Below are 26,063 nucleotides of genomic sequence, written 5' to 3'. Positions count from 1 at the left end.
ATTTCATAGTTAAAGCTGACAAACTTTCAACTTAATGGCAATCTCGAATCAATGCGACTCCGCCAGAAAACCAAATAACTTCTCATTTAAAAGTTAGGAGTACATAATTTAGGTAACACTAGAGATAGTCCATGCCAAAACATGAAAGTAAACATTGTCACCTTTGGATCACATGTTATGAAATAGTTTAAACTATAATTACCTGCATTATATTTTTTAAAAATTATATATTTTTCTCCTAAGGAGCAATTTTAGTTTAAATAAATAGAGCTCACTACTAAGAGCCCGTTTACGGTAAACATCAGCAACGCTCCCTACCAGGTTTGCAAGATATCATTGCTCAAGTCTCTTCGTACTGACAATAAAGGTGCAACCAAAATTCCCTAAGCCTATTTCAAAATAAAGTGAATTAACCCTAGCTTAGCTTCAATTTGTGGCAAGGCATTGGATTTTAACTACACAACTAGCTCAAGCACAGGGTCCTATGAAGTGTTATGATTTGGACAGGCATTCATTCCAGCGAATATATTTCCAGCGATTGCACCCTTTGCAGAGTCAAATGGCACAACAAACCAGGGTAGCCAATGCTGTGCTCTCCAGATATTGCTGGACTACAAGTCCCATCATCATTGACCAGGCCTGTTGGGACTGATGGGAGATAGATGAGTCCAACAGCATCTGGACAGTAACATGTTAGGGTATCCCTAAAACTTTAGGTGCTAGAAGGTGTTGGAACACAGCAAGGCAAAGTGCTTTTTAGGTAAGCCAATCAAATCTTGATTGCTTAGTCAGTAGCAACACACACACTTAAGGCAGTAACTACACTAAACTATTTTTACTTGAAAACGTCTTGATGACACAGCTATCAAAGGAGACAATAAATTATTTTAATTCCTACTTTACCTAGGCTAAATAGCTTTAATACAACCTGTGCTGAGCAGAATGTGAGGCGCTCTGCTACAGTGGAGCAGTTACCATTATTCTCAGCTATTCAACCATTTCACAGGCATTTGTTTCCAGTTAAGAAAATATCCTAGAGCTGGCAAAACTCATTAACACTGAATGTTTGACTTCTGAAAGGAGCGTGATTGCAAAAAACAAAACCAAACCAACCCTATGGCCTCTGCTGCCATACTTCAAGGAAGTTTACTTTTCTATTCCAGGGAAACTCCCCTATGTCATAAATACAAGAATCTTCACAAATACCAGACCTCACTAACATTTAAGTTACAGAATATTCTTTAACACAAATCGAAGAAGACAGCCAGTTAGTTCACAGAACGAGCAATACCTTTTGCGACCTCTTGGCTACTTTTGGTGGAAAACCACAGAGCCGCAAATGGCTGTGGCTGGCAGCGAGTCCCCAGTGTCTGAGGCTTTACTAACCCTGCTGTCCAAAAACCTCAACCTTTACTGGACTTAGAACCTCTGCATGCCAAGCGTATGCTCTGCCCACTGAGCTACGGCCCTTCCAAATTCCGTCGACACTTTCAATATTCACAGTTATCTACAGCTATATCATTTAGGATACACTGCTATAACATTATCACCTGCACCTCCAAATTAACGGCCTCCTCTCTGCTTTTTTTTTTGCAATTTTCTCTTTTCAAGGCCTAATACAATTTACAGTGATGGCACAAATTCAAATACTCGCTTCCCTACCTTGCTGCCTTTGTACTAGAAGAAAAGGCAAAAGGTTGGATACAAAAGGTGCCTTTTCTGTTCTGTAAGGGGCAGCTGCCTCCCACTCACAGAAGCTCTGCTCTATGCTTTACACTACCGAAGTGCAAAAGAAAATCGAAACTAAACAGGCCTTTGCATCCATCCCACTTGCAGCAATCCATCACACACTTCTAAGGAAGCAGGCTCCACTGAATCAATGGATTTCACTTCCAAGGAAGGATATTTTGGATTCTGAGAGAGGTTTCCTACCGGGTAAAGTGCTTTCCCCTTATTTTACAAAGTGTTTAGGCAGCATTGCTGCAACAGCTTTGGGAAAGGATTTTAGAGGACTATGGTAGTTAAAGATCAGATTCAAACCTCCCTCCATAAAAAAACCACAACAACTGGGGAAAGCATTCCAAAGTTGTCATACTTCGGCACACTTCTAGGGAAAGAATAAATTGCATTGCCACAGTAAGCTAGAAGGATGTAGCAATCCTTTCGATCATGTTCTATTTGGATTCACTTATTATAGTATCCAGCTGTCAACAGTTAACTGTATGTTAAAGCTGGAAATACCCTGTAGATCCCAATACTTACAACAGCAGCACCTCATTTAATACCTGCATTTAATGCTCTGCGTTGCTTTTTGCCCAGCATCAGAAACACAAAGGTGTGGTTGATGGAGACAGGACACCAAGAGCCAAGGAAACTCTCTGATATGTCCAGAAGGGAGACTGCTACATGGGCTCAGACCCATGTTTAGGCAAAGTCATCTAGTTTCAGAGTTTCTCTAAATGCAACCTGCAGATCCCAAACTCCCTGGAAGATAGGCACTTTAAAAGAAGCAGCCACCTAGCTTCTCACTTCAAGCACCTAGACTGCCATATGTCAGTCAGCAAGATATCTAGCTGGAGTATTTTATAAAGTGTAAGTCAACATCTCCATCCCCAAGTTGTTTAATTTCTACCCATGTTTTGCTCACCCTTGATCAACAACTCAATTACACCCCCCCCCCAATTTCTATACACAGTTCTGAACTACTTTAATCAACTCTCTTAATATTTTTAATGGTCCTTACATTCGTCTACCTTTTGAGGCATAATTCAAATTACAAAGTGCTATAATGGAAAACAAATTTGAATTAGGATTTCCCAACAAATTTGAAAGTTTATACAATAGTGTCATAATTTTAGAGATAAGGCTCTCCTACGTGTATTCAGAGATGACAAAGACTCACATTCGAAAGGGTTGAGTAATACAGTAAACAAGCTACTACAAATAAAAAACCACAAGATTAAATACTGGGTATATAATTATTGCTAAGTCTATCCCGCTTTTTCTATTACCTACGTTTTGATGAACTGTTACTCACAACTTTTTTAAAAAAATTCCAACACAAAGGAAGACCTCATATAAAACATCGTACAAGTTTACCGTTTGTGTTAACACTAAAAGCTATAACTTGAATGCACTCAGACCTGTAGCAGGCTGTTGCTGCTGGGTAAGTGTTGCAGCCATGGCAACAGCTGCGGCATTTGGTATGCTGCTGAAAGGGGTCGGTCCAGTAGTAACACGTGGAGCCGTCTGCCACTTCTTTGCTTCCGCTCGCCTGGCCTCAAACACATCCACAGCATCCCCCAAAAAGGTTTTTCTGTAACCAAGATACTGGTCTTTGAGCATCTGAAAAAGACAGCAAAGGCTATCTTAGTTGATCATACAGTTTTCAAAGGTTTGCCATAGAATGATAGACTTGTAGAGTTGGAAGGGATCCTGATGATGTTTTGGGACTACAACTCCCATCATCCCTAGCTAATAGGACCAGTAGTCAGGGATGATGGGAGTTGTAGTACCAAAAACGCCTGGAAGGCCGAGTTTGCCTGATGTAGACCAACCCCCCTGCAATGCAGGAATATTGAATATCGGGGATCGAAGTTGCAACCTTGGCATTGTCAGCACCACGCTCTAACCAAGTGAGCTAACATTTACAATGGCAACGCTACAAACTGGAAAACAGGCCCTGAAGTGCATTGGCAGTTATTAAAGATAAGAGGCGATCCACGGAACCAAAATACTAGAGATGTATTGTTTTTTAAAGTATATTCTACATTTCCATAAGCTCAAAGTGGCTTATTATATTAAGTAAATGTTGAAGGTATTTCCAGTTTCCAGGCTTAGTTTGGAGTGATTTTGACCTTTAAAGCCTTAATATCTACACCACTATCTTCTGCTACATGAACTTTCTTGTCAGTTTAGGTTCTGGAGAAATGCAATACTCCAGGCACTGCTGAATAACTAACAGAGAAGGGGCCTTTTCTGTCGTGGTACCCAGATAAGCAACTCCCCCACCCCCATTTGCCTGCTGTCAACTCCATTATCTTTCAAAAACTGGGCAGAGTTCGTTCTGTTTTCTCAGGCATTTAAGTAGTATGCAAGGTGTTTTAATGGCCTTTTATCTCCTGGACTGCTGTTTTATCTTTTTGGTTTAATTGCATTTGTTATATCGTGTTTTACTACTGCAAGTCACCTTGAGTTGGTTTATTGTAAAAGGCAAGAGAGAATTTTTTATAAATATGCTTCCACAACAAAACTAGCTAGGATTTCCCTTGCTGAACTCACAGTAGATATCAACACAGCAGGTGACAGAATACAGTATGCTACTAGCAACAGAAATAATCCTTGGTTTCCCTAGTTTAAATGCCTAGTAGGTGTATAGCGACACCTACTGTAAATATCTGGCTACCTCACAATAAATGAAGACAGAAATCAGCTCCACTTCAAAAATATTCAAGATTATCAAGTACTATTTTGAATGATACCTGGTAACTTGAGCACCATGAAAAGAAACAGTGCCTCTGAAAGCCCATGATTCTCAGAATTAAAAAACTTCACATTATGAATTTAGCAGGCCATCAGGAAACAGCTGCTAGACTAACTGTCTGACCTTTGGGAAAAAAAACACTTTCAAAAACTCCTAGCTTTAATGTCCCTCAAGGAACATTTCAGCAACATGTTCCATTTCAAAAGAAAAAGTAGAAAGTAATCTAAGAAGATACAACAATGCAGGAAGTAAAAAGGCACTGGAGTCTGAACTAGGAGCCAGAACAATTCATCAACATACTTTTTCCATAAAGAAGCCAGATAATCGTGTCACAATTTTACATTATAAAGCAATCTTTACCTTCACATTTTCATGTACGGATTGAAGTTGTGCAGCTAAAGCTACAAATGTCTGATAGATTTTCTGCATAGCCATGGATAAATCTGTAAGACAGGGAAATTTGAAAATCAAGTCACATTGCAATATAAATTCACAGTGAAACCATGTAATTTGCCATAAAGCTACCACATAAAACCACCACTGCATTAAGGAAGCTGTGGGGATTTGTCAAAATATGATGGGGGAAGAAAAGGTGTCTCTAAACATACAGAGAATGGAGGTGACAGTCCTTTTGATGTTTGATCACCAAGATTATTTCTTTCTTTAGACTTAGGCCATCATTTCAACTAACGTACACACTTGAGAAGTATGATGCAAAATCCTCAATGTAGTGATATAGGAACTCAAATAATAGTGGAATATGTAAACAGACTCAAACCTCCTCTAAGCCTCTCTTCACGCGGAACATTGGTCAAGGGGATCCTGCAGGATCTCACTCAGATTTTTTAAAAAATGCTTGGGTTCTGTAGTCAAAGGACATATATGTGAAGGTTGTTTGCAAGAAAAGAAGTAATGCTTTGGTGCCAGCCCTCACTTGGGTGTGTGAACCCACCTTATGGATCCCAGCAATTATGTTAGCTTCTGTATCTTCGGCCCTAAGGGGTGTCCAAATTCTACTGCCTTGGCAACATCTGAACACAAATCCCTGCGAGTCTGCCAGATGCAAAAAGTGCGGTATGACATATCAATTAAGGCAACTGGTGAAATCACTAACTTTTTACCTTGTGGGGTTATATGGGAATTGTTTGCCTGGGTGGCAAGATGGTTTTCCAGTTCTTCAATTTGTTGTCTGTACTGCTGCAGTTGTACTTCAAACTGTTCAACCAAGATCCTGAAGTAGCTAAATTAAGTATATTTTAGAGCATTTAAATGATGGGAGTGAATAAAGAACTCTACAGAAAGTATTCATGTCTAATTTTGAACTTTCAGAAACGGTGCATGAATTCGCTTATTTTCTTTTTATTCTGTCCAATTCCCTTTTCTTTTTTTGTCACGTCTTTCAGATGGTCAGCCTGTGGGCAGGAACTGTCTTATTTTAATTATATAAGCTGCTCTGGAAGCCTTTTCTGCTGAAAAGCAGGATAAAAAAACCCCAGATAACCTGTGTACACACTGACTGCTCTCAATCACGAGTAGGGGAGGAGAAGTCGAGTTCCCTCCATCAGTAGAGTGCGAGACTCTTAATCTCAGAGTCATGGGTTTGAGCCCCACATTCAGAGAAAGATCCCTGCATTGCAGGGGGCTGGACTAGATGAAGAACATGCTTCCTTCCAACTCTTCAATTCCATGTCTCTATATACACCCCCTGTTAACAAAGCCAGGGAAAGCCTACCATATTACAGTAACCTTTTCTTGTAAAAGGCAATTTAAAGAATTTGTCTTTCCAGCCAGCTAAATTATTTTGGCCATATTCAAATCATGTCCCAAATTAAAAGGAAAAACACTAATTATTTCTCAGGAAACATCTCCCATTACAGCGAGGAATCAGTCCAGCCAGAATCGAACTATTACACCCTTTGGTATCTATTTGAAAGAAGCTCAGAAGGCTGATCCCTTAGAACTATGTGCAAAAGAGAAATAGTCCCTAGAATATCTCTGCAAAGGATGCATAGCAATTATCATACTCTGCTTGTGGAATCAAAATAATACATTCGGATTTAGTTTACTTTCCCTGAGCAGTATTCTAGCATGAGATACAAGACAGTCTGAGTGAACCAACTATGCAGATACAAAAGTGTATTTTATATTAAACCCATATCCAATATAAGGCTTGAACCTGTATACAATATATGACTAACTATAGAACATGCAATATAAAAACACTTATTATAGGCAAGACATGCAAGGCTGTACTCACTCTGCTGGTGCTGAATTTTCATGTTGAAGGCCAGGCGGCGTTTTCTGTGTTCTTAATGCTATTTCAGCATTTTTAAGCTCCTACAAAAACACGAGGTGGAAAAAAATGGCTCTTGTAATTCTTGCAGTTCAATAAAATGACACACCTGTTTAACTGAACAATTTATTCCTGATAATTTAATTAGCTAATATCTGAAGGATGAACTTTACCATGTTCATTATTATTGGGAGGGGGGGCGAAGGAATGGGATGTAATTACAAATCAGACTATAATTTTAGACCAGGGGTTTTGAAAAACAAGGGGACACAGCACTTAATTGGGGACCACTGCAATAAAATTTTGCCCAGAGGCTTCAAAAACCTAATAGATGGGAGCTGGAAAAGACTAGACCTATTGAACTCTACAGGGAAAGCACACCAGAGGGAAGATATGATACAATGCCAGATACCAAGTGATGAGTTTTCTTTATAACGGAAACAACGTTTCAGGAAGCAAACATTATACTGTTACAGTTGTACGGTAAACAAAGTTCTCAGCTGCTTCAAATCAAGGACTGCCCAGCACACCTGCTGGGCAAGAAGACCTGCATTTTCCAAGAGGATAGGAATATTATCATTTTTGCTAGCTTTAGGCTAACACGTGATCCCCAGCAGAGTTGCTTATACCTGAGCAGTTTCCACTTTCAGCTTATCAATATTAAGAGTGTTTCTCTGTAATCCACTGGCAGCGACTGATAAAAGTTGTTTCAAAGCTTTAATGTCTTCCTGCACTTTGAGCATTGCTTTGGAGGACATTCGACTAATTTCTTCCTGGACCTGCTTCTGCTCTTTTACAAACTTCCTGGGAGAGGAGAAATCAGAAGACAGAATGAATCCATGCAATGCCCCCAACCCCAACTCTTCATTCAGAACTACTGCAGGACTAAGGAACCTCTCTCACCTCAGAGCTGGGAAATCTCAGAGGAAAGTAGTCAGGGCTGCGTACTGATGGTGGTTTGGGGATAAAGCGTGTGTGTGTGTGTGTGTGTGTGTGTGTGCCCACTCTCTCTCTCTCTCCACATCTCAAAACACAACAAAGACCCCTCTCCCCCATCCTCTCTCTCACACACTCACACCTCTTTCTCCATGGCCAATTCAGTGCTTGTCTTCTGCATCACACACTGACAATACGGACTTCCCTTTCTTAACGCAAAGCATGGAAAAGCAGTTTCCACCTTTCCCATTCCTGAGCTGCAATCTCAGATCTGAGCTGTGCTGGGGAGAGGCACTGCAAAGAGGGGAGAAGCTTAAGTCTCCCCCCTCCGTCATCTTCCCCTCTCCCAAGAGAACTCTCCTCACATCACCGAACAACAGGAAAAGCCATGGTAGAGTGGACAAGGATTAGGGCTGTGACGGAGTTATCATGGGCCCAACAGAAGGGCCTTGGGGGCTGATTCCAGCCTACAACCCACCAGTTACATTTTACTGAAGTGACTGCAAGTAAGCAAGACCTGAGGTACCTTCAGAGCATCTGCGGAGCAGTATACCCACAGCTGTCAAAACCAAGTGTTTTGAAACTGTGAACAAAAGAGTACTCTTACTAGTCCAAGACACCTTCAAGGTAAATTTCAGTAACAAAAGATATCTGGAATTCCAAGGACCCAGGAAATACTTACTGAAGATTTTCTACATCTTGGCAGATTACGGGAGGTAGATTTTCATCTTTCAGGGCTTTACTATCCCTGCCAACAGACATGTACATCATTATTAGCATGACACTCTCTAAACAGCAGTAGCAGTAGCAGCAGCTTTTATTTAACACAACAGATGCAAAGAACTGCACTAAGCCCATTAACCACTGAATTTTCTGAATGTTCTACCCCAATTATCATTAAGCAGCAGAAGAATAAGGTTTTGGAAAACCTTCTCATTATTTCCCCCAGCAACCCCAAATATCTTTCTCCTACAGAAATGAGAAACTAGTGTTGAGAATGAACATACTATTTGAAGCGGTACCTTCCTCTCTGGAAATTACAACATCACAGTCAAATCTGCACCAACTTCATCATCCTAACTTGTTATCACGAAGATTAAACCCAATCAATTTAGTCCACTAAGTGTAAACAATTTGGTACCCTTTAGGGGTCACCGACATAAACTCCCAACAGCCTCAGGGATGATGGAAACGGGAGTCCAACATCGGGGAAGCACCATGAACCAGGTGTGGCCATGCAAGCCCTGGACCAGGGTCCAAGTGCAGTGGTAGCCTAGATGAGGGCCAATAAACTAAGCTGGAATCCTGGCAATATGCAGGCTCCGTGGGTTGGCCAACTTGCCTCTTCTGACCAGGGTTATTGTCTCTGTAGCAGGTTAGGAGCTTGGTGGTGCTCCTTGACAGCATGCAACACCAATGCTGAAGAATCTCCTCTCAATATACTATCTGGCCAGATTTAAGGTGCAACTGTTAACGTATAAAGCCCTAAAGAACTTGGGACCAGCCTCCTTGAAGGACCGCCGTTCTCCATACATTCCTGCCTATTTGAGATCTGTTGGAGAAGCATTACTAACTGTCCCTTGTGATATACGCTATGCAGCCATAAGAATGGGGTACTTGGGATGGGATAGCAGCGCCGATATTGTGCATTGCCTTTGTATATTAGGCAGGAATCTTCTGGGCTTCATTTAAGACACCACTTTAAAACATTTATTCACACAAGCTTGCCTTTCCATATAACCCATTTTATGTTCTTCTGATCTCTGTCTTTTTTTGTTTAGTTTCTAACATTGATCTTACGTACCTTGGTTTGAGAATATTTAGCGGTACAGAAATTTATGTATGCTTAAATAAAATAAGCAGCTATTGGTTGCCTTCCATTTAAGAGGCACCTAGTCCCAACAGGTATTTTTCCAGCTATGAATATTTGGTACACTTACTCTGGTCTCGTTCCTGTTTTGTCACCTGAGGGGGAAAGGAAGTTAAAACTCTTAGTATAAACAAAAACATGCTCCTAAATTTGAATTATGAAAATATCAATAGCTTTCTTATACTGAACACTATTGATGACTCTCTTTTCTAAAAAGGATACCCACCCCTATTACCCTCGGCTAAAAGCTTCAAATATTATTTGGGAAAATGCTAGCTTCTGGGTCACCGCTATCGAACAAACAGTAGCCAGTTCCCTGACTTGTTTTACTTTAAGGGTCACCAGATACGGGTAGGATTGCACTGATAGTGTCATTTAACCAATTTCAGGTCAGACGTTTTCAAAGCATATTTTGATAGGTAGCAATTATTTCATTTTGGAGTACAGACTAACACGTCTGCATTAAATTCAGATTTCAAATAGTGTATTTTTCGGACTTCCGGGTTAGCGCCATCGCCGAATGGCGGACTCCCTCCGAGCTCCGGAGGGAGTCGGCTCGGCAGGGGCTGGGTCCTACCGCGCCGGCGACGTGGGGACCCTTAAAAACCACGGGCACGGAGCCCGTGGACATGGTGACTCGGCTGGCACCGTTAGCGCCCTCCCGACTTGTGAAGGAGCCTTTTTAAAGGCTACGGATCGGGTGCCGGGGAGCGGCGTGGTGCTGTGAGTCCTCTGCTTCCCCTGCCGAGCGCAGCCGCATGCCATTCGACGGAGAGCGCTGGCTTCTTCCTTTGGAAATTTGGACAATTGGCGACAACCCGTGAGTAATTGGGTAACCGGGTACAAAAGGAGAAAAAAAAGGAATTTTTTTTCGGATTCGGTACGAGCGGGGGGGATCTAAAAAGGAAGTCAGTAAACATGCTAAAACAAGGACTGGGAAACCAAGATCGATCCAGAAGTTTATTGATGACAAAACTATTAACTCCATGATGGGAAACTACAAGAATTGTGCTGGAGGAGAAGAGGGTGAGAGGGGGAACTCGTGGAAGGAAATGAGAGCTGATCTTGGGGGGGAAATCTTGTTCTATTATAAGATGAGGAGTGATGTTAAGATTGTGTAAACTTAAATTGGTTTATGAGTAAAATATATTAGGTTTAAATTGGGAATGAGAGCTTGTGGAACCAACTTAGGGAAAGGGGAATACAGTCGGGTGGGGAAGGAGGGAGTCCCAGAAAGAAGGCTATGAAAAGAAGGGTCTAAACTTGTTTCTTTTTCTTTCTTTCTTTACCTTATCTCTTCTATTTTTCTTATTTTGTTATTATTGGAAATCTCAATAAACATGATTTTAAAAAAAACACAAATAGTGTATTTTTCTTTTTCTTTTTCTTTAAAAAAACAGCAATTCTCTAACAAAAATAACCTGGTATTTTAAAACCACTGTTATTATCCATCCTATGGGGGCTCTAGGCATAGTTTCAGATGATGCAGGGAAGGGTGGAGAATGTATGGCCCTCCAAATATTGCTGGATTACAATCTCACTGGTCAGTCAGCATAGCCCACATTCAGGGATAATAGGAACTGTAATTCAACAACATATGGAGGGCTACAAGTTTCCCATCCATGCTGTAATAGGAGCTTCAGTCAGAGATAGAGACAAGGGGGAAAGTATATGGGAGGAGGAGGAGAAGGAGAATTGACCAAGCAGAGTTAGGGATTTCCTGGAGAATGCACTTGAGCACCTGAACCAAGCAGAACTGAATTTTCTGTGCATCAACTGGTGCACAGGGAGCTGGATCCTGCTTTTTGCAGGTTTCAGGTGTGCAGGCAGCTGATCCAGCCATGTCTCTGACCTGCTCCACACCTGAGATCAGAGGTGATGTGGCTGCAGATTTGGGGAAATGGCCTGGGGGTAGAAATCTGGCTAGAACAAAAATTCCCTACTCCTGGTGTATGGAGTACTGACGTGGACTGTACTGGTGAGCTGTGGGGCAACTGGGAACACACGTCTCAGCACCAGGCACCAAAACCCCAGAGCAATAGAATCATAAAGCAGTTAGTTTCATTAAATAGTTTCCTATTTAAAAAGATAGATTTAGAATTTGTTGTTTTAATGAGTCCCCATGCTGTTACAGAAAAATGCCAGTGCCTAGTAAGTATTCTTGGAGAAACACCTTTCCAAGCTGCGTCCACAAAAACTTACTCTTTTTATCTGAAGAACTACTGAAGTCTATGCCCCCAAGACCTTCATTAACTGTAGTAGCAGGTGCTGCAGCCGTCCCTAGAGTCAAACCGAAAGCATTCTGTCCGAGCCCTGAAAGTAATCCATCAACTGTATCAGAGACTTCTTATTGTCATGCATCAGTATTGAAAATAGTCTGAATATAACATTTTTGAAGCAATATATCCTCAATGAATTGCCAGTAGTGAAAATCAAAGGCATGTTATGTCTACATTCACCAGCTAGAACCCGTATGTAGATATGGGGAAAACAAGACTTGTAGTATGTGTAGACAATGAAAAATTGTGTTCATCATCAACCCTGCCCTCCAGCCAAAAATGGTAGGGATAAGGCCATGAGCTTCAGATATCTTCCCAGAAACATCAACACCCAACTATGTGGGTGTTATTCCAACCTCTAAGGTGGGCAGAGGTTCGTCCTTGATTCACTGAGCTCAGAAACTCTCAGAAAGCAACTTAACTACTGAGAACTCTCTGTTGACCTTGAGCCCCAAACTATTTCTAATTTTCAGATAGGAACACAGCAAGGGATGCTGTTCATTTATTAGTTGTTAATGTAGATGACCACAAACCCAAGCACTTCAAAATAAAGGACCAGGAACAATTACTTGGTTCTAGCACAACAGAATTAGCAAAACACACAGTATCTCAACCGTCTTGATAAGACACACATCTTGGACAAATCTGAGGAGGTAGATGCACATAAAAGGCTTGTCACCTGTAGCAGCTGAGCTTGCATTTGGGAAGAGTGTCCCTCCTAAACCAGCTAAGGCTCCCCCAAGAGAAAGTCCTGTGGATACTGTTGTGGTTGGAGCTGTGCCTCCCAAGTTCAGCGTAAAGCCAGTGGACCCTGAATATTAAGCAGAGGTGTAAGCTGAAGACATGCATGCTGATTTTCCTTCACAATAACAGCTATATTATTACCTGCTAAATAGACAACTCTTTATTGGAATTCAGTTGTGGACAATATGGCAGAAACTTTCACAAATTCTACCTGCTGTTACCGCTGTCATTGTTTATTTGCATGGATTAAGCACTCTTGCACTAAATCATGCGGAAGACTTGGGGCAACCGACATCCTTTTAAAGGAAAGCAAATTTTTGAAAAGTATCTGTGGCCATGCAGATGCTGCTCAACTCCAACTCTACCCAACATGGCCAAGGGTTAGGAATGATACATGCTGTAGTCCAGCAATATCTAGAAGGCTACAGATCCCACACACCAATCTTACAGCATACATTCTAAGGCAAGTATTCCTTAGGCATGATGCATATGCTCCAATCTTACATCACTGTGCAGTTAAAGGGATTTTGATGACAAACAAAGCAGAGTTTCTTGGCACTTTTCTCCTCTTATCAGACGTAGGGCGCTTCTTTCAGCATCCTTCATACTGGCTTCCCTATAATGTACCATGTTCTCAAGTTAATTCAGTGTACCAAACTAAACTAATACCATTATGTGAACGTTCAATCATCTTTATCAGAACTGCACTGATTCACCTGTTTTCTTTTTTAGGAACAATTACGATTATGTGTTTGTGAACAATGGAAATTTGATTTAAACACAAAACTATAAGTGTATATTACCTGATGCTGGAGCAGATGCAAGAGCAGAAGAAAGTGAGAGGCCAGAGGCAGCAGAAGAGATAGGCAAAGCAAATGGTGTGGCTGATCCTGCAGGTTTGCTGAATCCTAGACTAAGTCCTGGGGTACTTGCAGAAGTAGAAGCAGGTGTGCCTATAAAAGAACAATAAAATGCCATTCTTGTTTTGATCTACTTAAACTGGGTATGTTCAGTAAAATTAAGAATTCTAAATTTGTTACACTAGATCTGTATATAGCCAGTGAAAAGTGAGTGAAGCCACATTAATTTTTTCAGTCACTCTTCCATTAGACTCAAAGCAGTGAAACACATTTAACAATATGTACTAGCAAGCAGTAAGAGATAGCCAAGCTTCCCATATTTTGAATGCTTCTGAAATTCTTTTTAAAACAACAACCAATATATGCACTTACAGATAGGTAGCCGTGTTGGTCTGCCATAGTCAAAATAAAAAAATTCCTTCCTGTAGCACCTTAAAGACCAACTAAGTTAGTTCTTGGTATAAGCTTTCGTGTGCATGCACACTTCTTCAAGAAGTGTGCATGCACACGAAAGCTTATACCAAGAACTAACTTAGTTGGTCTTTAAGGTGCTACAGGAAGGAATTTTTTTATTTTCAATATATGCACTGCTTCCCAACACTGTTGTCAGCCGTTCCCAGGGGATACGATGAGAAAATCATCACCACCACTGGGGAAGGTCAACCCTAGGCACCTGCAAGATTCATGTTTTTAATATGTATCACCTGAAACAAGGTTTCTGGTTCATCTCAGAGCATTGGAGAACCTAGAATATAATGGGTCCAAGCTATTCACTGCTTTACAGGACAACCATCAGGACCAAAGATAGTAGCCAGAAACTGTAGACAGATCAAGTGGACAATAAGCGACACAATATACTCTTTGGGCCATTCCAGTCAAAACACAGGCAGAAGAATTTGGCACCAGCTATCACTTCCCAGCTTCAATAGTGGCCCGACATAGAGTACTTTACTGTAGTCCAACTCAGAGATCACCATGCATAAGTGACAGTGGCCTAGTTCTTTTAACTAAGGAACAAAGGGATGAATAATCAGATGCACCTGACAAAAGTATACTTCTGACCACTTCTACAACCTGGATACCTGGAAGCAGGGCCCAGTCCAGGATGGCACCCAAGCTGCACCAGGCATGGGATCACAACCAAGGCATGCTAGCATTCTAACTCATATCAATGGTACGCCCTTAACAGATTATACAGAATTGTTGACAGCTATGGACTGTGGCCTGAATACAGGACCTTTGAGAAAAATGGGAGGAAGAGACAGGCTTGATAAAGAGAACATGAAGAAAATGAAGAAAACAGGGAAACAAATAGAAAGATAATGGGAAAATATCACATAGGCAGGTTATAGAAATTGAATAGCACATATCATAACACATGAATAGCCAAGAGCTTTGAAGACTGGGAATCAGGAAGGCTAACAAGGCCATGGAAAGGAGGTGGGGAGCTGAATGTTACATCTGGATTTGAACCAACCAAGTAAATATTTGAGTACAGTGGTGCCTCGCAAGACGAAATTAATTCGTTCCGCAAGTCTCTTCGTCTTGCGGTTTTTTCGTCTTGCGATGCACGGTTTCCCATAGGAATGCATTGAAAATCAATTAATGCGTTCCTAGGGAAACCGCCTTCAGACGAGGTCCGGGGACAGTCTGTCCCCGGACCTCTTCTGAAGGCTGGGGGGGGGGACAAGGGCTTTTCTTCCCACCCCCAGCATTTTAAAAAACCCTGGGACAGCGGAGGACTTCTCCGCTGTCCGGGCGATCTTAAAATGCTGGCGGGCGGCATTTTAAAATCGCCCCGGACAGCGGAGGACTTCTCTGCTGTCCGGGGCGATTTAAAAGCCCCTGGGAAGGCAGGCAGGGGGGACAAAGACTTTCGCCCCCTGCCCGCCTTCAGAAGGTGTTCCCGCCCCCCGCCCGGCTTCGGAACAGCTTTCCGAAGTGGGGCGGCTGGGGCAGGTGTCCCCCCCTCCCCGCCCCACTTCGGAACAGCTTTCCGAAGTGGGGCGGCTGGGGCAGGTGTCTCCGCCCCCCTCCCCACTTCGGAACAGCTTTCCGAAGTGGGGCGGCTGGGGCAGGTGTCTCCGCCCCCTCTCCCCACTTCGGAACAGCTTTCCGAAGTGGGGCGGCTGGGGCAGGTGTCTCCGCCCCCCGCCCCACTTCGGAACAGCTTTCCGAAGTGGGGCGGCTGGGGCAGGTGTCTCCGCCCCCCCGCCCCACTTCGGAACAGCTTTCCGAAGTGGGGCGGCTGGGGCAGGTGTCTCCGCCCCCCGCCCCACTTCGGAACAGCTTTCCGAAGTGGGGCGGCTGGGGCAGGTGTCTCCGCCCCCCCCGCCCCACTTCGGAACAGCTTTCCGAAGTGGGGCGGCTGGGGCAGGTGTCTCCGCCCCCTCTCCCCACTTCGGAACAGCTTTCCGAAGTGGGGCGGCTGGGGCAGGTGTCTCCGCCCCCTCTCCCCACTTCGGAACAGCTTTCCGAAGTGGGGCGGCTGGGGCAGGTGTCTCCGCCCCCTCTCCCCACTTCGGAACAGCTTTCCGAAGTGGGGCGGCTGGGGCAGGTGTCTCCGCCCCCCCGCCCCACTTCGGAACAGCTTTCCGAAGTGGGGCGGCTGGGGCAGGTGTCTCCGCCCCCTCTCCCCACTTCGGAACAGCTTTCCGAAGTGGGGCGGCTGGGGCAGGTGTCTCCGCCCCCCCGCCCCACTTCGGAACAGCTTTCCGAAGTGGGGCGGCTGGGGCAGGTGTCTCCGCCCCCTCTCCCCACTTCGGAACAGCTTTCCGAAGTGGGGCGGCTGGGGCAGGTGTCTCCGCCCCCCGCCCCACTTCGGAACAGCTTTCCGAAGTGGGGCGGCTGGGGCAGGTGTCTCCGCCCCCCCGCCCCACTTCGGAACAGCTTTCCGAAGTGGGGCGGCTGGGGCAGGTGTCTCCGCCCCCCGCCCCACTTCGGAACAGCTTTCCGAAGTGGGGCGGCTGGGGCAGGTGTCTCCGCCCCCCCGCCCCACTTCGGAACAGCTTTCCGAAGTGGGGCGGCTGGGGCAGGTGTCTCCGCCCCCTCTCCCCACTTCGGAACAGCTTTCCGAAGTGGGGCGGCTGGGGCAGGTGTCTCCGCCCCCTCTCCCCACTTCGGAACAGCTTTCCGAAGTGGGGCGGCTGGGGCAGGTGTCTCCGCCCCCCCCCGCCCCACTTCGGAACAGCTTTCCGAAGTGGGGCGGCTGGGGCAGGTGTCTCCGCCCCCCCTTCGGAACAGCGTTTTAAAATGCTGGGGGTCGGGAGCGAAGCGCTGCCGACCCCCAGCATTTTAAAATTTTAAAACCTCCCCGGGACACGGGGAGATTTTAAAATGCTGGGGTTCGGCAGCGCTTAGCTCCCGACCCCCAGCATTTTAAAACCTCCCCGGGACACGGGGAGATTTTAAAATGCTGGGGGTCGGCAGCTAACGCTTCGCTCCCGCCCGCCAGCATTTTAAGATCGCCCGGGGCAGGCGGGGGGGAAGGCAGGCGGGGGGAGCAAAGACTTTTGCCCCCCGCCGGCCTTCAGAAGAGGTCCTCTTCTGAAGGCCGGCTGTGGGCGAAAGTCTTTGCTCCCGACCGCCAGCATTTCCCTATGGGCTTTCGTCTTGCGATGCAAGCCCATAGGGAAATTCGTCTTGCGAAGCGCCTCCAAAACAGAAAACCCTTTCGTCTTGCGGGTTTTCCGTCTTGCGAGGCATTCGTCTTGCGGGGTACCACTGTATATGTTCCTAATGTATCATTATCTACAGTTTTTACTTCCATATTTTTCTTCTTGACACTTTAGTCATCTTTGGGGTTTATCCAGCATTCCTAGTCTCTCATCATCCAAATCCAGAACTTTTCGTTTCGGCAGCTCTGAAAGTCACACCCCATTTAAAGAAAAAGCAAAGCTAGCTTTGAAAATATAGCACTTACCAAGTGTCAATCCTGTAGCCATGGTGGTTGCTGTTCCTGTGTAATAGTACAAAAAAACCTGAGTTTAATAAACCACACTTCTATTGCCAGTTGCCTAATAGATTTATCACTGACCCCAAATTAGTGACTTAAAATCCATTATCAGCAGATCGAAGGGACATTTATACACAAGTGGTGGGGTTGTAAGAAAGCCAGAGAGTATTGGGAGATGATATACTCAGAACTAAAAAAGATGTTAAGGGTCTCATTTCCCAAGAAACCAGAGATGTTCTTACTGAGTATAGTAGAGGGAGAAATACCCAAGAAAGTACTTAAGTCTTTTTTCCTCTATGCAAAAACAGTGGCCAGAATAATTTATGCCCAAAGGTGGAAGGAAAAAAATAGACTGGCAGAATAAGCTAATAGAATATGCGGAGTAGCAATGTTGACTGCAAAGGTAAGAAACCAAAATGAGTTGGATATAAAAGAAGAGTGGGAATACTTTGGCGAATATTAAAAGAAATATAACAATCAGATAAACTTCCAAGTGGCGTTAGGTATATGAGCAGCAGATAAAATAAGCAGAAGAGGGGCGGTAATTAAGGAGATGCAGCTTAACAAGGACTAAATAGGACCCCACAGAGGGATGTGTGTGGAAGTCAGAGTGTGAGATAAACGATGACAACTGTACAACTGATATATTAAGATATGTAAAATGCATAATTTTTTAAAAAATACATTATCAGCTCTCTAATAATACTATATAACCAGAGGGTGGTTTTAATAATGAAGATATAAATATTTTTGGCAAGGAGCAAAATTACTGAATATTATCTGAAATTTTAGCTACTCCTGCATTTTGCCACTAATTCTCATCACTAATTCTCAAATCATTTATCAGTTCAAGGCTCACCTTTTTTATTTTTCAATTGAACAAAATAAAGTAAAAATAAAAAATGCATAAAGAGAAAAGAAAAAAAGGTATATTATATCACTATACAGTATATGCAAACAACTACAGTTCCATATATGCTTGTCTAGTATACAGGTATATAAAGTGTTATTTTTAACCAAATGCATATATGGCTACTTATAACCTACTATATTTTTTACACATTTCAAATATCATTATACTTGTCTCATCTTAAAAGTGTAGAAATATAATATTTTACCTGTATTAGCCCCTCCCAATGTAAAACCAGTGGCAGGTTTTGAGCTAAAAAGTCCAGTTCCAAAGCCTACCGATGAAGCGGTTGTAGTTGCTGTAGCTGTCGAGCCCAATGTCCCAAAATTAAGCCCTCCAGTTGAGCTACATTACAAGACAAATAAATTAACACACATTCATTTTTTTATTTCTTCATTGCAGTAGTTCTACAGAACAGTTTGAAAGTCAAAATGCCTCTTCCATATTTCTCTCTTTAATATGCTACCAGCAGATATTTCACCCTCAAGTCAACCAAGATTTATGTTGCCTTTTGGGGGTTTTTTGTTGCTAACTATCATTATTTTAACACAGACAAACACTTAAAACAACCAATTGCATTTGCAGTGTTAACATAATCAAGTAACTAATTATATGTTTCAGAATCCTATATGGAAAAGGACAGAGAGAGATCCAAAGACATTAGTGATTTCAACTCAAGCTGAATCAAAAGCAGTCCACTAGAATGAAGCGGCTCTCAAACTAAACCTCTGACATTACTGGAAATATTTTAGGAAACACAAAATTCTTTACATTTTCAGTCTGAAGGGTAGGGCCTGACTATCCCGGAGATACACAGTTAACTTTATTTCTCACATCCCAGAACAAGTTTTAAAAGAAGTTATTAGCAGATTAAAAGTGAGCTCTTTTTCAGACTGAAGTAGAATAAAAATATCCTTATAGCAATGCAACACATTTCATACATGGTTTTCAATTTCTACTATTGTTCACTCACCATCATCTATCAGGCAGAAAAGTTTACGAGATGCTGTTGGCTCTCCAGTAATAACACAACAAGCAGCTTCTATAATTGCTGCCAACTCTGTTTTGGATCTCATATAACATTTCAGACATGGAATGTCTGTGTTGCAAAATTAATAATGATGTAACCAGCAGGTTTAAATGGCTTAAAGTTACGACAGTACGAATGTAATATATTATAAGACAGTGCAGATGAGCTCTATCATAGCCACAATATGGAAAGCAGCTGCAAGTACAACACAAATAAAATCTGACAGCTATTCTTATCAGGACTTGTAAAGTTTATTTGATGTTTTAACACCCTGAGTGTCAGACACAACGCAATCAGGGTGGGATGAGGGGAAAAAGAACACAAAAACATAGTGTGTTCAATGTGATGGTGAACTTAGCCTAAACCCCTTCCATCATTATTATCCTCTATGCTAATAGTGAAATCAGTTATCTTATGCACTTAAAACAGCACCATCGAAAACACAAGAGGCTAGTGGAAATCCTGACTGCTGGAGAAGTACAGGAAAATTTAAGAACAGAAACTCAAGAAGATATACAGAGAATAAAAACCAATACATAAATACCTCCTAAAGAGCTGTGAGGAATGAGGATGCTCAGCAACAATAAAATAGTGGCTGGCTGCTGCAGGGGGAGCAAGAGAGGTGAGGGGGCTGAACAGGAACACTCTGCATTGCAACATTATGTAGCTGTTTATTATTATTTAAATGGCAAGTGAATTTCCAGCATAAACAAGCATGGCCTTATCAGTTTGCATTTCTTGGTACAGAAAGTATTGGTCAGATGTGTAGAGATCTTTCCTATTCTAATTAATTCAAGAGGGTTCTGGAAGCTTCTCTATGTGAAAGAAACAAGCAGAAGGCTCATGATGTTTGGATTATTCCTTCAGAGAAGCTGAGTAAAGCTGGCTTAACTACAGAAGATGTCTGAAGAAGTGTGCACGCACATGAAAGCTCATACCAATAACAAATTTAGTTGGTCTCTAAAGTGCTACAGGAAGGATTTTTTTTTATTTTGTCCCAAAGAAAACAGCCAGCAATCTGCAGATATCTAACATTCTTCACAGGACATACTTGTTTCTCCCCTAGATTCACCATTCCAGATGCACACTTACCCAGAAGCAAGTCCCACTGAGCCCAATGGGACTTAACCCAATGTGTGACTACAATTGCCGTCTTAGGTTTTGCTTTTGAGTTTAGCTACTATTTATTGTGGCTCTTTCTGAGACATCCAAAATCACTTCACCCTGCAAGCTGGACATATTGTGGCAACTATTATATATGGGGGTTATTGGGTTGTTTTTGATTATGTTTTTTGTGGTTTTATATTTTGATTTTGTTCTGTGAACCGCCTAGAGACCTCTGGGTATAGAGCAGTATACAAATTCAAATAATCATAATCATGCTTTTATCGCTGAAATTCTAGTTGAGATTTTTTTTTAAGTACTTCACTTCGGCTGCTGTTCACAGCACACTTCAAAATAAATCCCAGCGTGGACTCTGGAAGACCCAGGCTAAAATCCCAGCTTCAGCCACGAAGCTGGAGATGGGAGATATTTTCACCGCACAGCATAGCCTACCTCACAGGGTTGGGGTGGGGAGGGAGCCACGTGCGCAGCCTCGAGCAACTTGGGCGCGCGTGTTGTACGTAACAAGACGGGGATAATAATGGCAGGGAGGCGATGCCCTCAACCGAGCCCTGCCGGCCAAGTCTGCTCCCCGCTCTGCCCGAGGTGCCTCCACACTCCCCCCCCCCACGCCCTGCTTACCTCGGGGTGCCTCCAAACGAGAAGCCCCCTCCGCCGCCGCCTCCAGTACCAGCAGCAGCTGCGGTAGCCGAAGGCAGAGTCCCGGCTCCGAAGGAGAAGCCCGCCGACATGGCGGCGGCGAGGGGGAAAAGGAGACCCCCCCCCACTCCCAAGCGTGGGATGTGGGGTCGTTATGGCCGGAGCTCTCTGGACTGCAGCCGCCCTGTCAGGCTGCGGCTCTTCGGAGGTCTCCCCGGCGGGAAGTTTCAAAAGGCGGCAAGATTCGGGAGCTCGAATTACGCCACCGGCGGCGCCGCAAATAAACGTCGTAGGGAAACTCCGTCGCACGTTCTCTTCCCTTCGCGCATGCGCGCAGCCGCACGGCACCATGGGATCTTGGAGGACTCTCTCTCTCTCTCTCTCTCTCTCTCTCTCTCTCTCTCTCTCTCCCCCCCCCCCCCAACTTTCGATAATCCTACTGGACCGCAAAGATAAAGAAAAAGGATAGACTGCTTTTTTTTCATTAGGATAGGAAGGTTCCGGGGTTCACGTTATAAACTGGCTCTTTTCTCCTCTTGAGCGGAAGTGAGAGAAAGCTCTGTTCGTAGAAATTGGTAAAGTCCGTGTTTTAGGGCAGGTGTAGTTGGGCAGTAGCGCGTCCTCCGCAACAGGTAGCAGGAGAGTATTTATGTTCTGGGAAGCCAGGCCTTTTTCGGAGTGCGGTGGGCATTAAGGCATTTTTTAACATTAAAAAAAAAATTAATCGCCCTAACCGTGCGACTTCAAATGTAGACTATGCTCATAACAAATACATTCGTACCTCTTTGCCCGCCATCCTTTTAAAGGTGAGGGATGGTAGCTTGAAATTCTCATTGTTGCTGTTGTTTAATTTGTATGAAGTTTATGTTGGCCTGGTTTGATATTCTCATTTAACTTTGGCCTTATGTCATTTCTGCCCAGGGACCTTTTTTTGGGGGGGGGGGATTAATACGGAAAATAAATAACATAAATGATGAGTGGAAGTAGAAGCTGTGACACAGTAGTTTAGGAACTGGGCTCGTTTGGACTTCCGTTCAAAATTCCCACCCGTGAAACACAAAAGTTGCAGAAAATGTCCACTTAAATTGTCCCACTTGCGCAGATCCAGCGCTCACCTGCATAAAGAACTCTAATATTTCATTGGTTTGCATGTGGATGGGTTAGATGTCTACTCACAAGTAGAGTTCAGTGATGCTCTAAGGTAAAGGTAAAGGTACCCCTGCCCGAACGGGCCAGTCTTGACAGACTCTGGGGTTTGTGCGCCCATCTCACTCAAGAGGCCGGGGGCCAGCACTGTCCGGAGACACTTCCGGGTCACGTGGCCAGCGTGACAAAGCTGCATCTGGCGAGCCAGCGCAGCACACGGAACGCCGTTTACCTTCCCGCTGGCAAGCGGTACCTATTTATCTACTTGCACCTGGGGGTGCTTTCGAACTGCTAGGTTGGCAGGTGCTGGGACCGAGCAGCGGGAGCGCACCCCGCCGCGGGGATTCGAACCGCCGACCTTTCGATCGGCAAGTCCTAGGCGCTGAGGCTTTTACCCACAGCGCCACCCGCGTCCCTCTAGTCTAACCTAAATGTTTAAAAACGCTGAGATAATTATTATTTTTTACAAAATAATACCTAGCAGGAATGCCCGCCTAATACAACTACTTGGCTGTACTCATTGGTGTGTGGAGTGACCAGCTGTTGTTCAGATATAAACTAAGATAAAATCATCGAGTTCTCTATTTGATTTCTATAGGCAGCTCTTACTTTCTCCCGGTTAGCAGAGCGGGGAAATGTTTAGAAAAAAAAGTTGAGTCCTCAAGATGATGTTGGACTACAGTTCCCACCAGCCCCTACCAGCATAAGCAGAAAGTTAAAGTCCAACAACATTACAGTGGTACCCCGCAAGACGAATGCCTCGCAAGACGGAAAACCCGCAAGACGAAAGGGTTTTCTGTTTTGGAGGCGCTTCGCAAGACGAATTTCCCTATGGGCTTGCTTCGCAAGATGAAAGCCCATAGGGAAATCTCCGGGGACCTCTTTTAAATGCTGGTGGTGGGGAGCAAAGCCTTTCCCCCCCTCTGGCCTTCAGAAGAGGTCCAGGAAGGCCGACGGGGGCCGAAAGGCTTTGCTCCCCACCGTCAGCATTTTAAAAGCAGTCCGGGATAGCAGGGAAGAGCTTCCTGCTATCACGGACGGCTTTTGAAGGCAGGCGGGGGGGAGCAAAGACTTTCGCCCCCTGCCCGCCTTCAGAAGAGGTCCAGGACCTCTTCTGAAGGCGGACGGGGGGCGAAAGTCTTTGCTCCCCCCTGCCTGCCTTCCCGGATGGCTTTTACATCGCCCCGGACAGTGGAGAAGTCCTCCGCTGTCCCGGGCGATTTTAAAATGCCGCCTGCCAGCATTTTAAGATCACCCCGGACAGCGGAGAAGTCCTCCGCTGTCCCGGGGTTTTTTAAAATGCTGGGGGTGGGAAGAAAAGCCCTTGTCCCCCCCCCCAGCCTTCAGAAGAGGTCGGGGGACAGACTGTCCCCGGACCTGGTCTGAAGGCGGTTTCCATAGGAACGCATTAATTGATTTTCAATGCATTCCTATGGGAAACCGTGCATCGCAAGACGAAAAACTCGCAAGAAGAAAAAACTTGCGGAACGAATTAATTTCGTCTTGCGAGGCACCACTGTATAAGACTACCAGATTGCCTACTTCCTCACCTCTATGACAGCCTTCACCCTAGTGCCCTCCAGATATTGTTGGACTGCAACTTCCATCAGTTGCAGCCAGCATAACCAATGGTCAGGGACTATGGGAGTTGTAATCCTAAACCTGTGGAGGGCACCAGGTTAGAGGAAGAAAGACTGGTTTATTTATTTAGTTATTCTTACATTTACATACATGGTTCTCCCACTCCACATTTTATTCTCGTAACAATCCTGAGGAGTAGGTTTGACTGAGAGACAATGGGTGGCTGGGCAAAAAGCACCCCATGAACTTTGTAGCCCTGTGTGGGATTTGAACCTTGGTCTCCCAGGTCCTAGGAAAACATTTTATCTTTCACACTTCTTGCCCATTGGTGGGTTGAGGAGATTTCTTCAAAATGGCTTTCAAAAGAAAGGATAGAGGCCGGCAGGTGATCCAACTGCTTGTTCCTCGTCATACTGCTAAGCCTCCTGCTTTATGTACTAGTTGTGTTTCTGTGGCAAGATAAGATTCCAATGCTTAAACTAGATGACAGAGCCGTGGCTGCAGGGAGATAACTTTGCTCAACTGGCAGCTGCTCTGGAACAACAGATGTGAGGGGGAGGGAAGATTCTGGCTTCTGCCAGTGGCCAGAGGAACAAAAGCCACTGTGTTGTTGTTTTGTACTGCTGGGTAAACTGCCTTGGAGATAATTTGATTAAAAGTTGCATCAAAAATCTTTGAACTAAAGACATAAAATGTCTCTCAAAGTAATTTGAAACCTAATTTTATATTCATATCTCTTCCCCACCACCAGATGTTGCACAGTATGGTTAAAAGTATAGCATGCATTTAAAGCACAACTACACCACTTTAACAGTCCTGGGTCGTCATCATCGTCACCCCCCCCCCCAATCCTGGGAACTGTAGTTTGTTAGAGGTGCTGATAATTAGGGCTGCCATAAGTCCGGAATTTCCCAGACATACCCAGGATTCATCCATCGAAAATAGCATCCGGATGGAATTTTCAAAAATCGTCGAAAACCCGGGCATATGGCAGCACAACAACTTTGCCCAAAAAACTCAACAACTTTTGTATCTGGCTTTTCACTTTTTGAAATACGGCAACCCTACAATAATTGATGAGAGACACCCTATTCCTTTCACAGAGTGATCTCAGAAGCCTGAAACACATCTCACTCATCTCACGCTGACTGTACAGTCTTGGGACTGTATTCTAGAACTGCACATCAAAGGCACAAATCCCACAGCTTAGCAAATTGGTCAGGTGACTGGACTTTCTCATGAACAATACTATAATTACTATCAGGAATAAAGAAATAAGCTATGGAGACTCTTAAAGCTGCCTCGGTAGATCCTGCCTCTAGATATAATAAATCTTACCCCCATGTCCTGATCTGACATAGGTAAAAAAGGTAAAGGACCCCTGGACAGTTAAGTCCAGTCAAAGGCAATTTTGGGGTGCGACACTCATCTCGCTTCAGGAACACCGTGACAGAAGCCAAAGTGCATGGAAGCACCGTTTACCTTCCTGCCGCAGCAGTACCTATTTATCTACTTGCAGTGGTGTGCTTTCGAACTGCTAGGTTGGCAGAAGCTGGGACAGAGTAACGGGAGCTCACCCCATCGTGCAGATTCAAACTGCCAACCTTTCGATCAGCAAGCCCAAGAGGCTCAGTGGTTTAGACCACAGAGCCACCCGCTCCTTATTCTCCCCCCTTTTTTTACCTTACCTCTGACATAGCACCTCTGATCCTTAGTATGTAATGAAGCTTTTTACCTGCCTGCATTGTTGGTTTTGGGGCCACCCCTCCAGAGAAGCCCCAGATTACAAAAGTCATTCTTCCTTGACATAGTTGCTAGTGTGACTCTTTTCTAAAAGTAGTTTCATCTGTGTAAACTGAATCAGAAAATGCCCTTAACCCTTTCCCAGCTAATCAGCGTGACAGTGTAACCCAGATCCCTTTGTTGTTGGAAAATTCCCAGTTGATTGGCCAGATGGATGATGTCACAAGTATTCCAGTTTACCAATGGCTACCCTTGTGTCACCTGAAACATATTTATTCTGGCTTCATGTTCCTTGGAGTCTGCCAGATATATGATCTTCAGCAGGTGTCTATATAAATATATTTAAACAAGGATACAAAGCCCAGGATATGCAATACAAGAACGGGCCTTTTCTGCAGTGGCTCCCTGTTCATGAAATTCTCTCCCGGGGGAGGTTCATCTGTTGCCTTCGTTAGATGCAGGATAAAAG

General features: G+C 44.1%; 1 protein-coding gene across 3 annotated transcripts in view; it reads right to left on the bottom strand.

Annotated features, from left to right (window-relative positions):
- NUP58 (nucleoporin 58) overlaps positions 1-25,765 on the bottom strand; it is a 38,646-nt gene extending 12,881 nt beyond the window's left edge. Inside the window, exons 1-13 of one of the 3 annotated variants that reach the window (XM_082220285.1) lie at positions 25,587-25,765; positions 18,539-18,675; positions 17,388-17,423; positions 13,409-13,558; positions 12,541-12,672; positions 11,785-11,895; positions 9,653-9,677; positions 8,395-8,460; positions 7,406-7,580; positions 6,741-6,820; positions 5,605-5,723; positions 4,844-4,926; positions 3,144-3,345 (exon numbers count right to left, since the gene is read on the bottom strand). In XM_082220285.1, the coding sequence (XP_082076411.1) occupies positions 3,144-3,345; positions 4,844-4,926; positions 5,605-5,723; positions 6,741-6,820; positions 7,406-7,580; positions 8,395-8,460; positions 9,653-9,677; positions 11,785-11,895; positions 12,541-12,672; positions 13,409-13,558; positions 17,388-17,423; positions 18,539-18,675; positions 25,587-25,660 (1,390 nt within the window). In that variant the 5' untranslated portion in view covers positions 25,661-25,765. Of the gene's footprint in view, positions 1-3,143; positions 3,346-4,843; positions 4,927-5,604; positions 5,724-6,740; positions 6,821-7,405; positions 7,581-8,394; positions 8,461-9,652; positions 9,678-11,784; positions 11,896-12,540; positions 12,673-13,408; positions 13,559-17,387; positions 17,424-18,538; positions 18,676-21,106; positions 21,447-25,586 lie in introns of those variants that run through there. The other 2 variants (XM_082220284.1, XM_082220286.1) reach the window with 2 other exon arrangements.
- Between the last annotated feature and the right edge of the window lie 298 nt (positions 25,766-26,063).

Source organism: Podarcis vaucheri (assembly GCF_965113315.1).
Source record: "Podarcis vaucheri genome assembly, chromosome: 4".
In the NCBI taxonomy this organism is placed as follows: Eukaryota; Metazoa; Chordata; class Lepidosauria; order Squamata; family Lacertidae; genus Podarcis; species Podarcis vaucheri.
The sequence above is the reverse complement of the archived record's forward strand: the minus strand, read 5'-3'. Positions and strand labels throughout refer to the sequence as shown.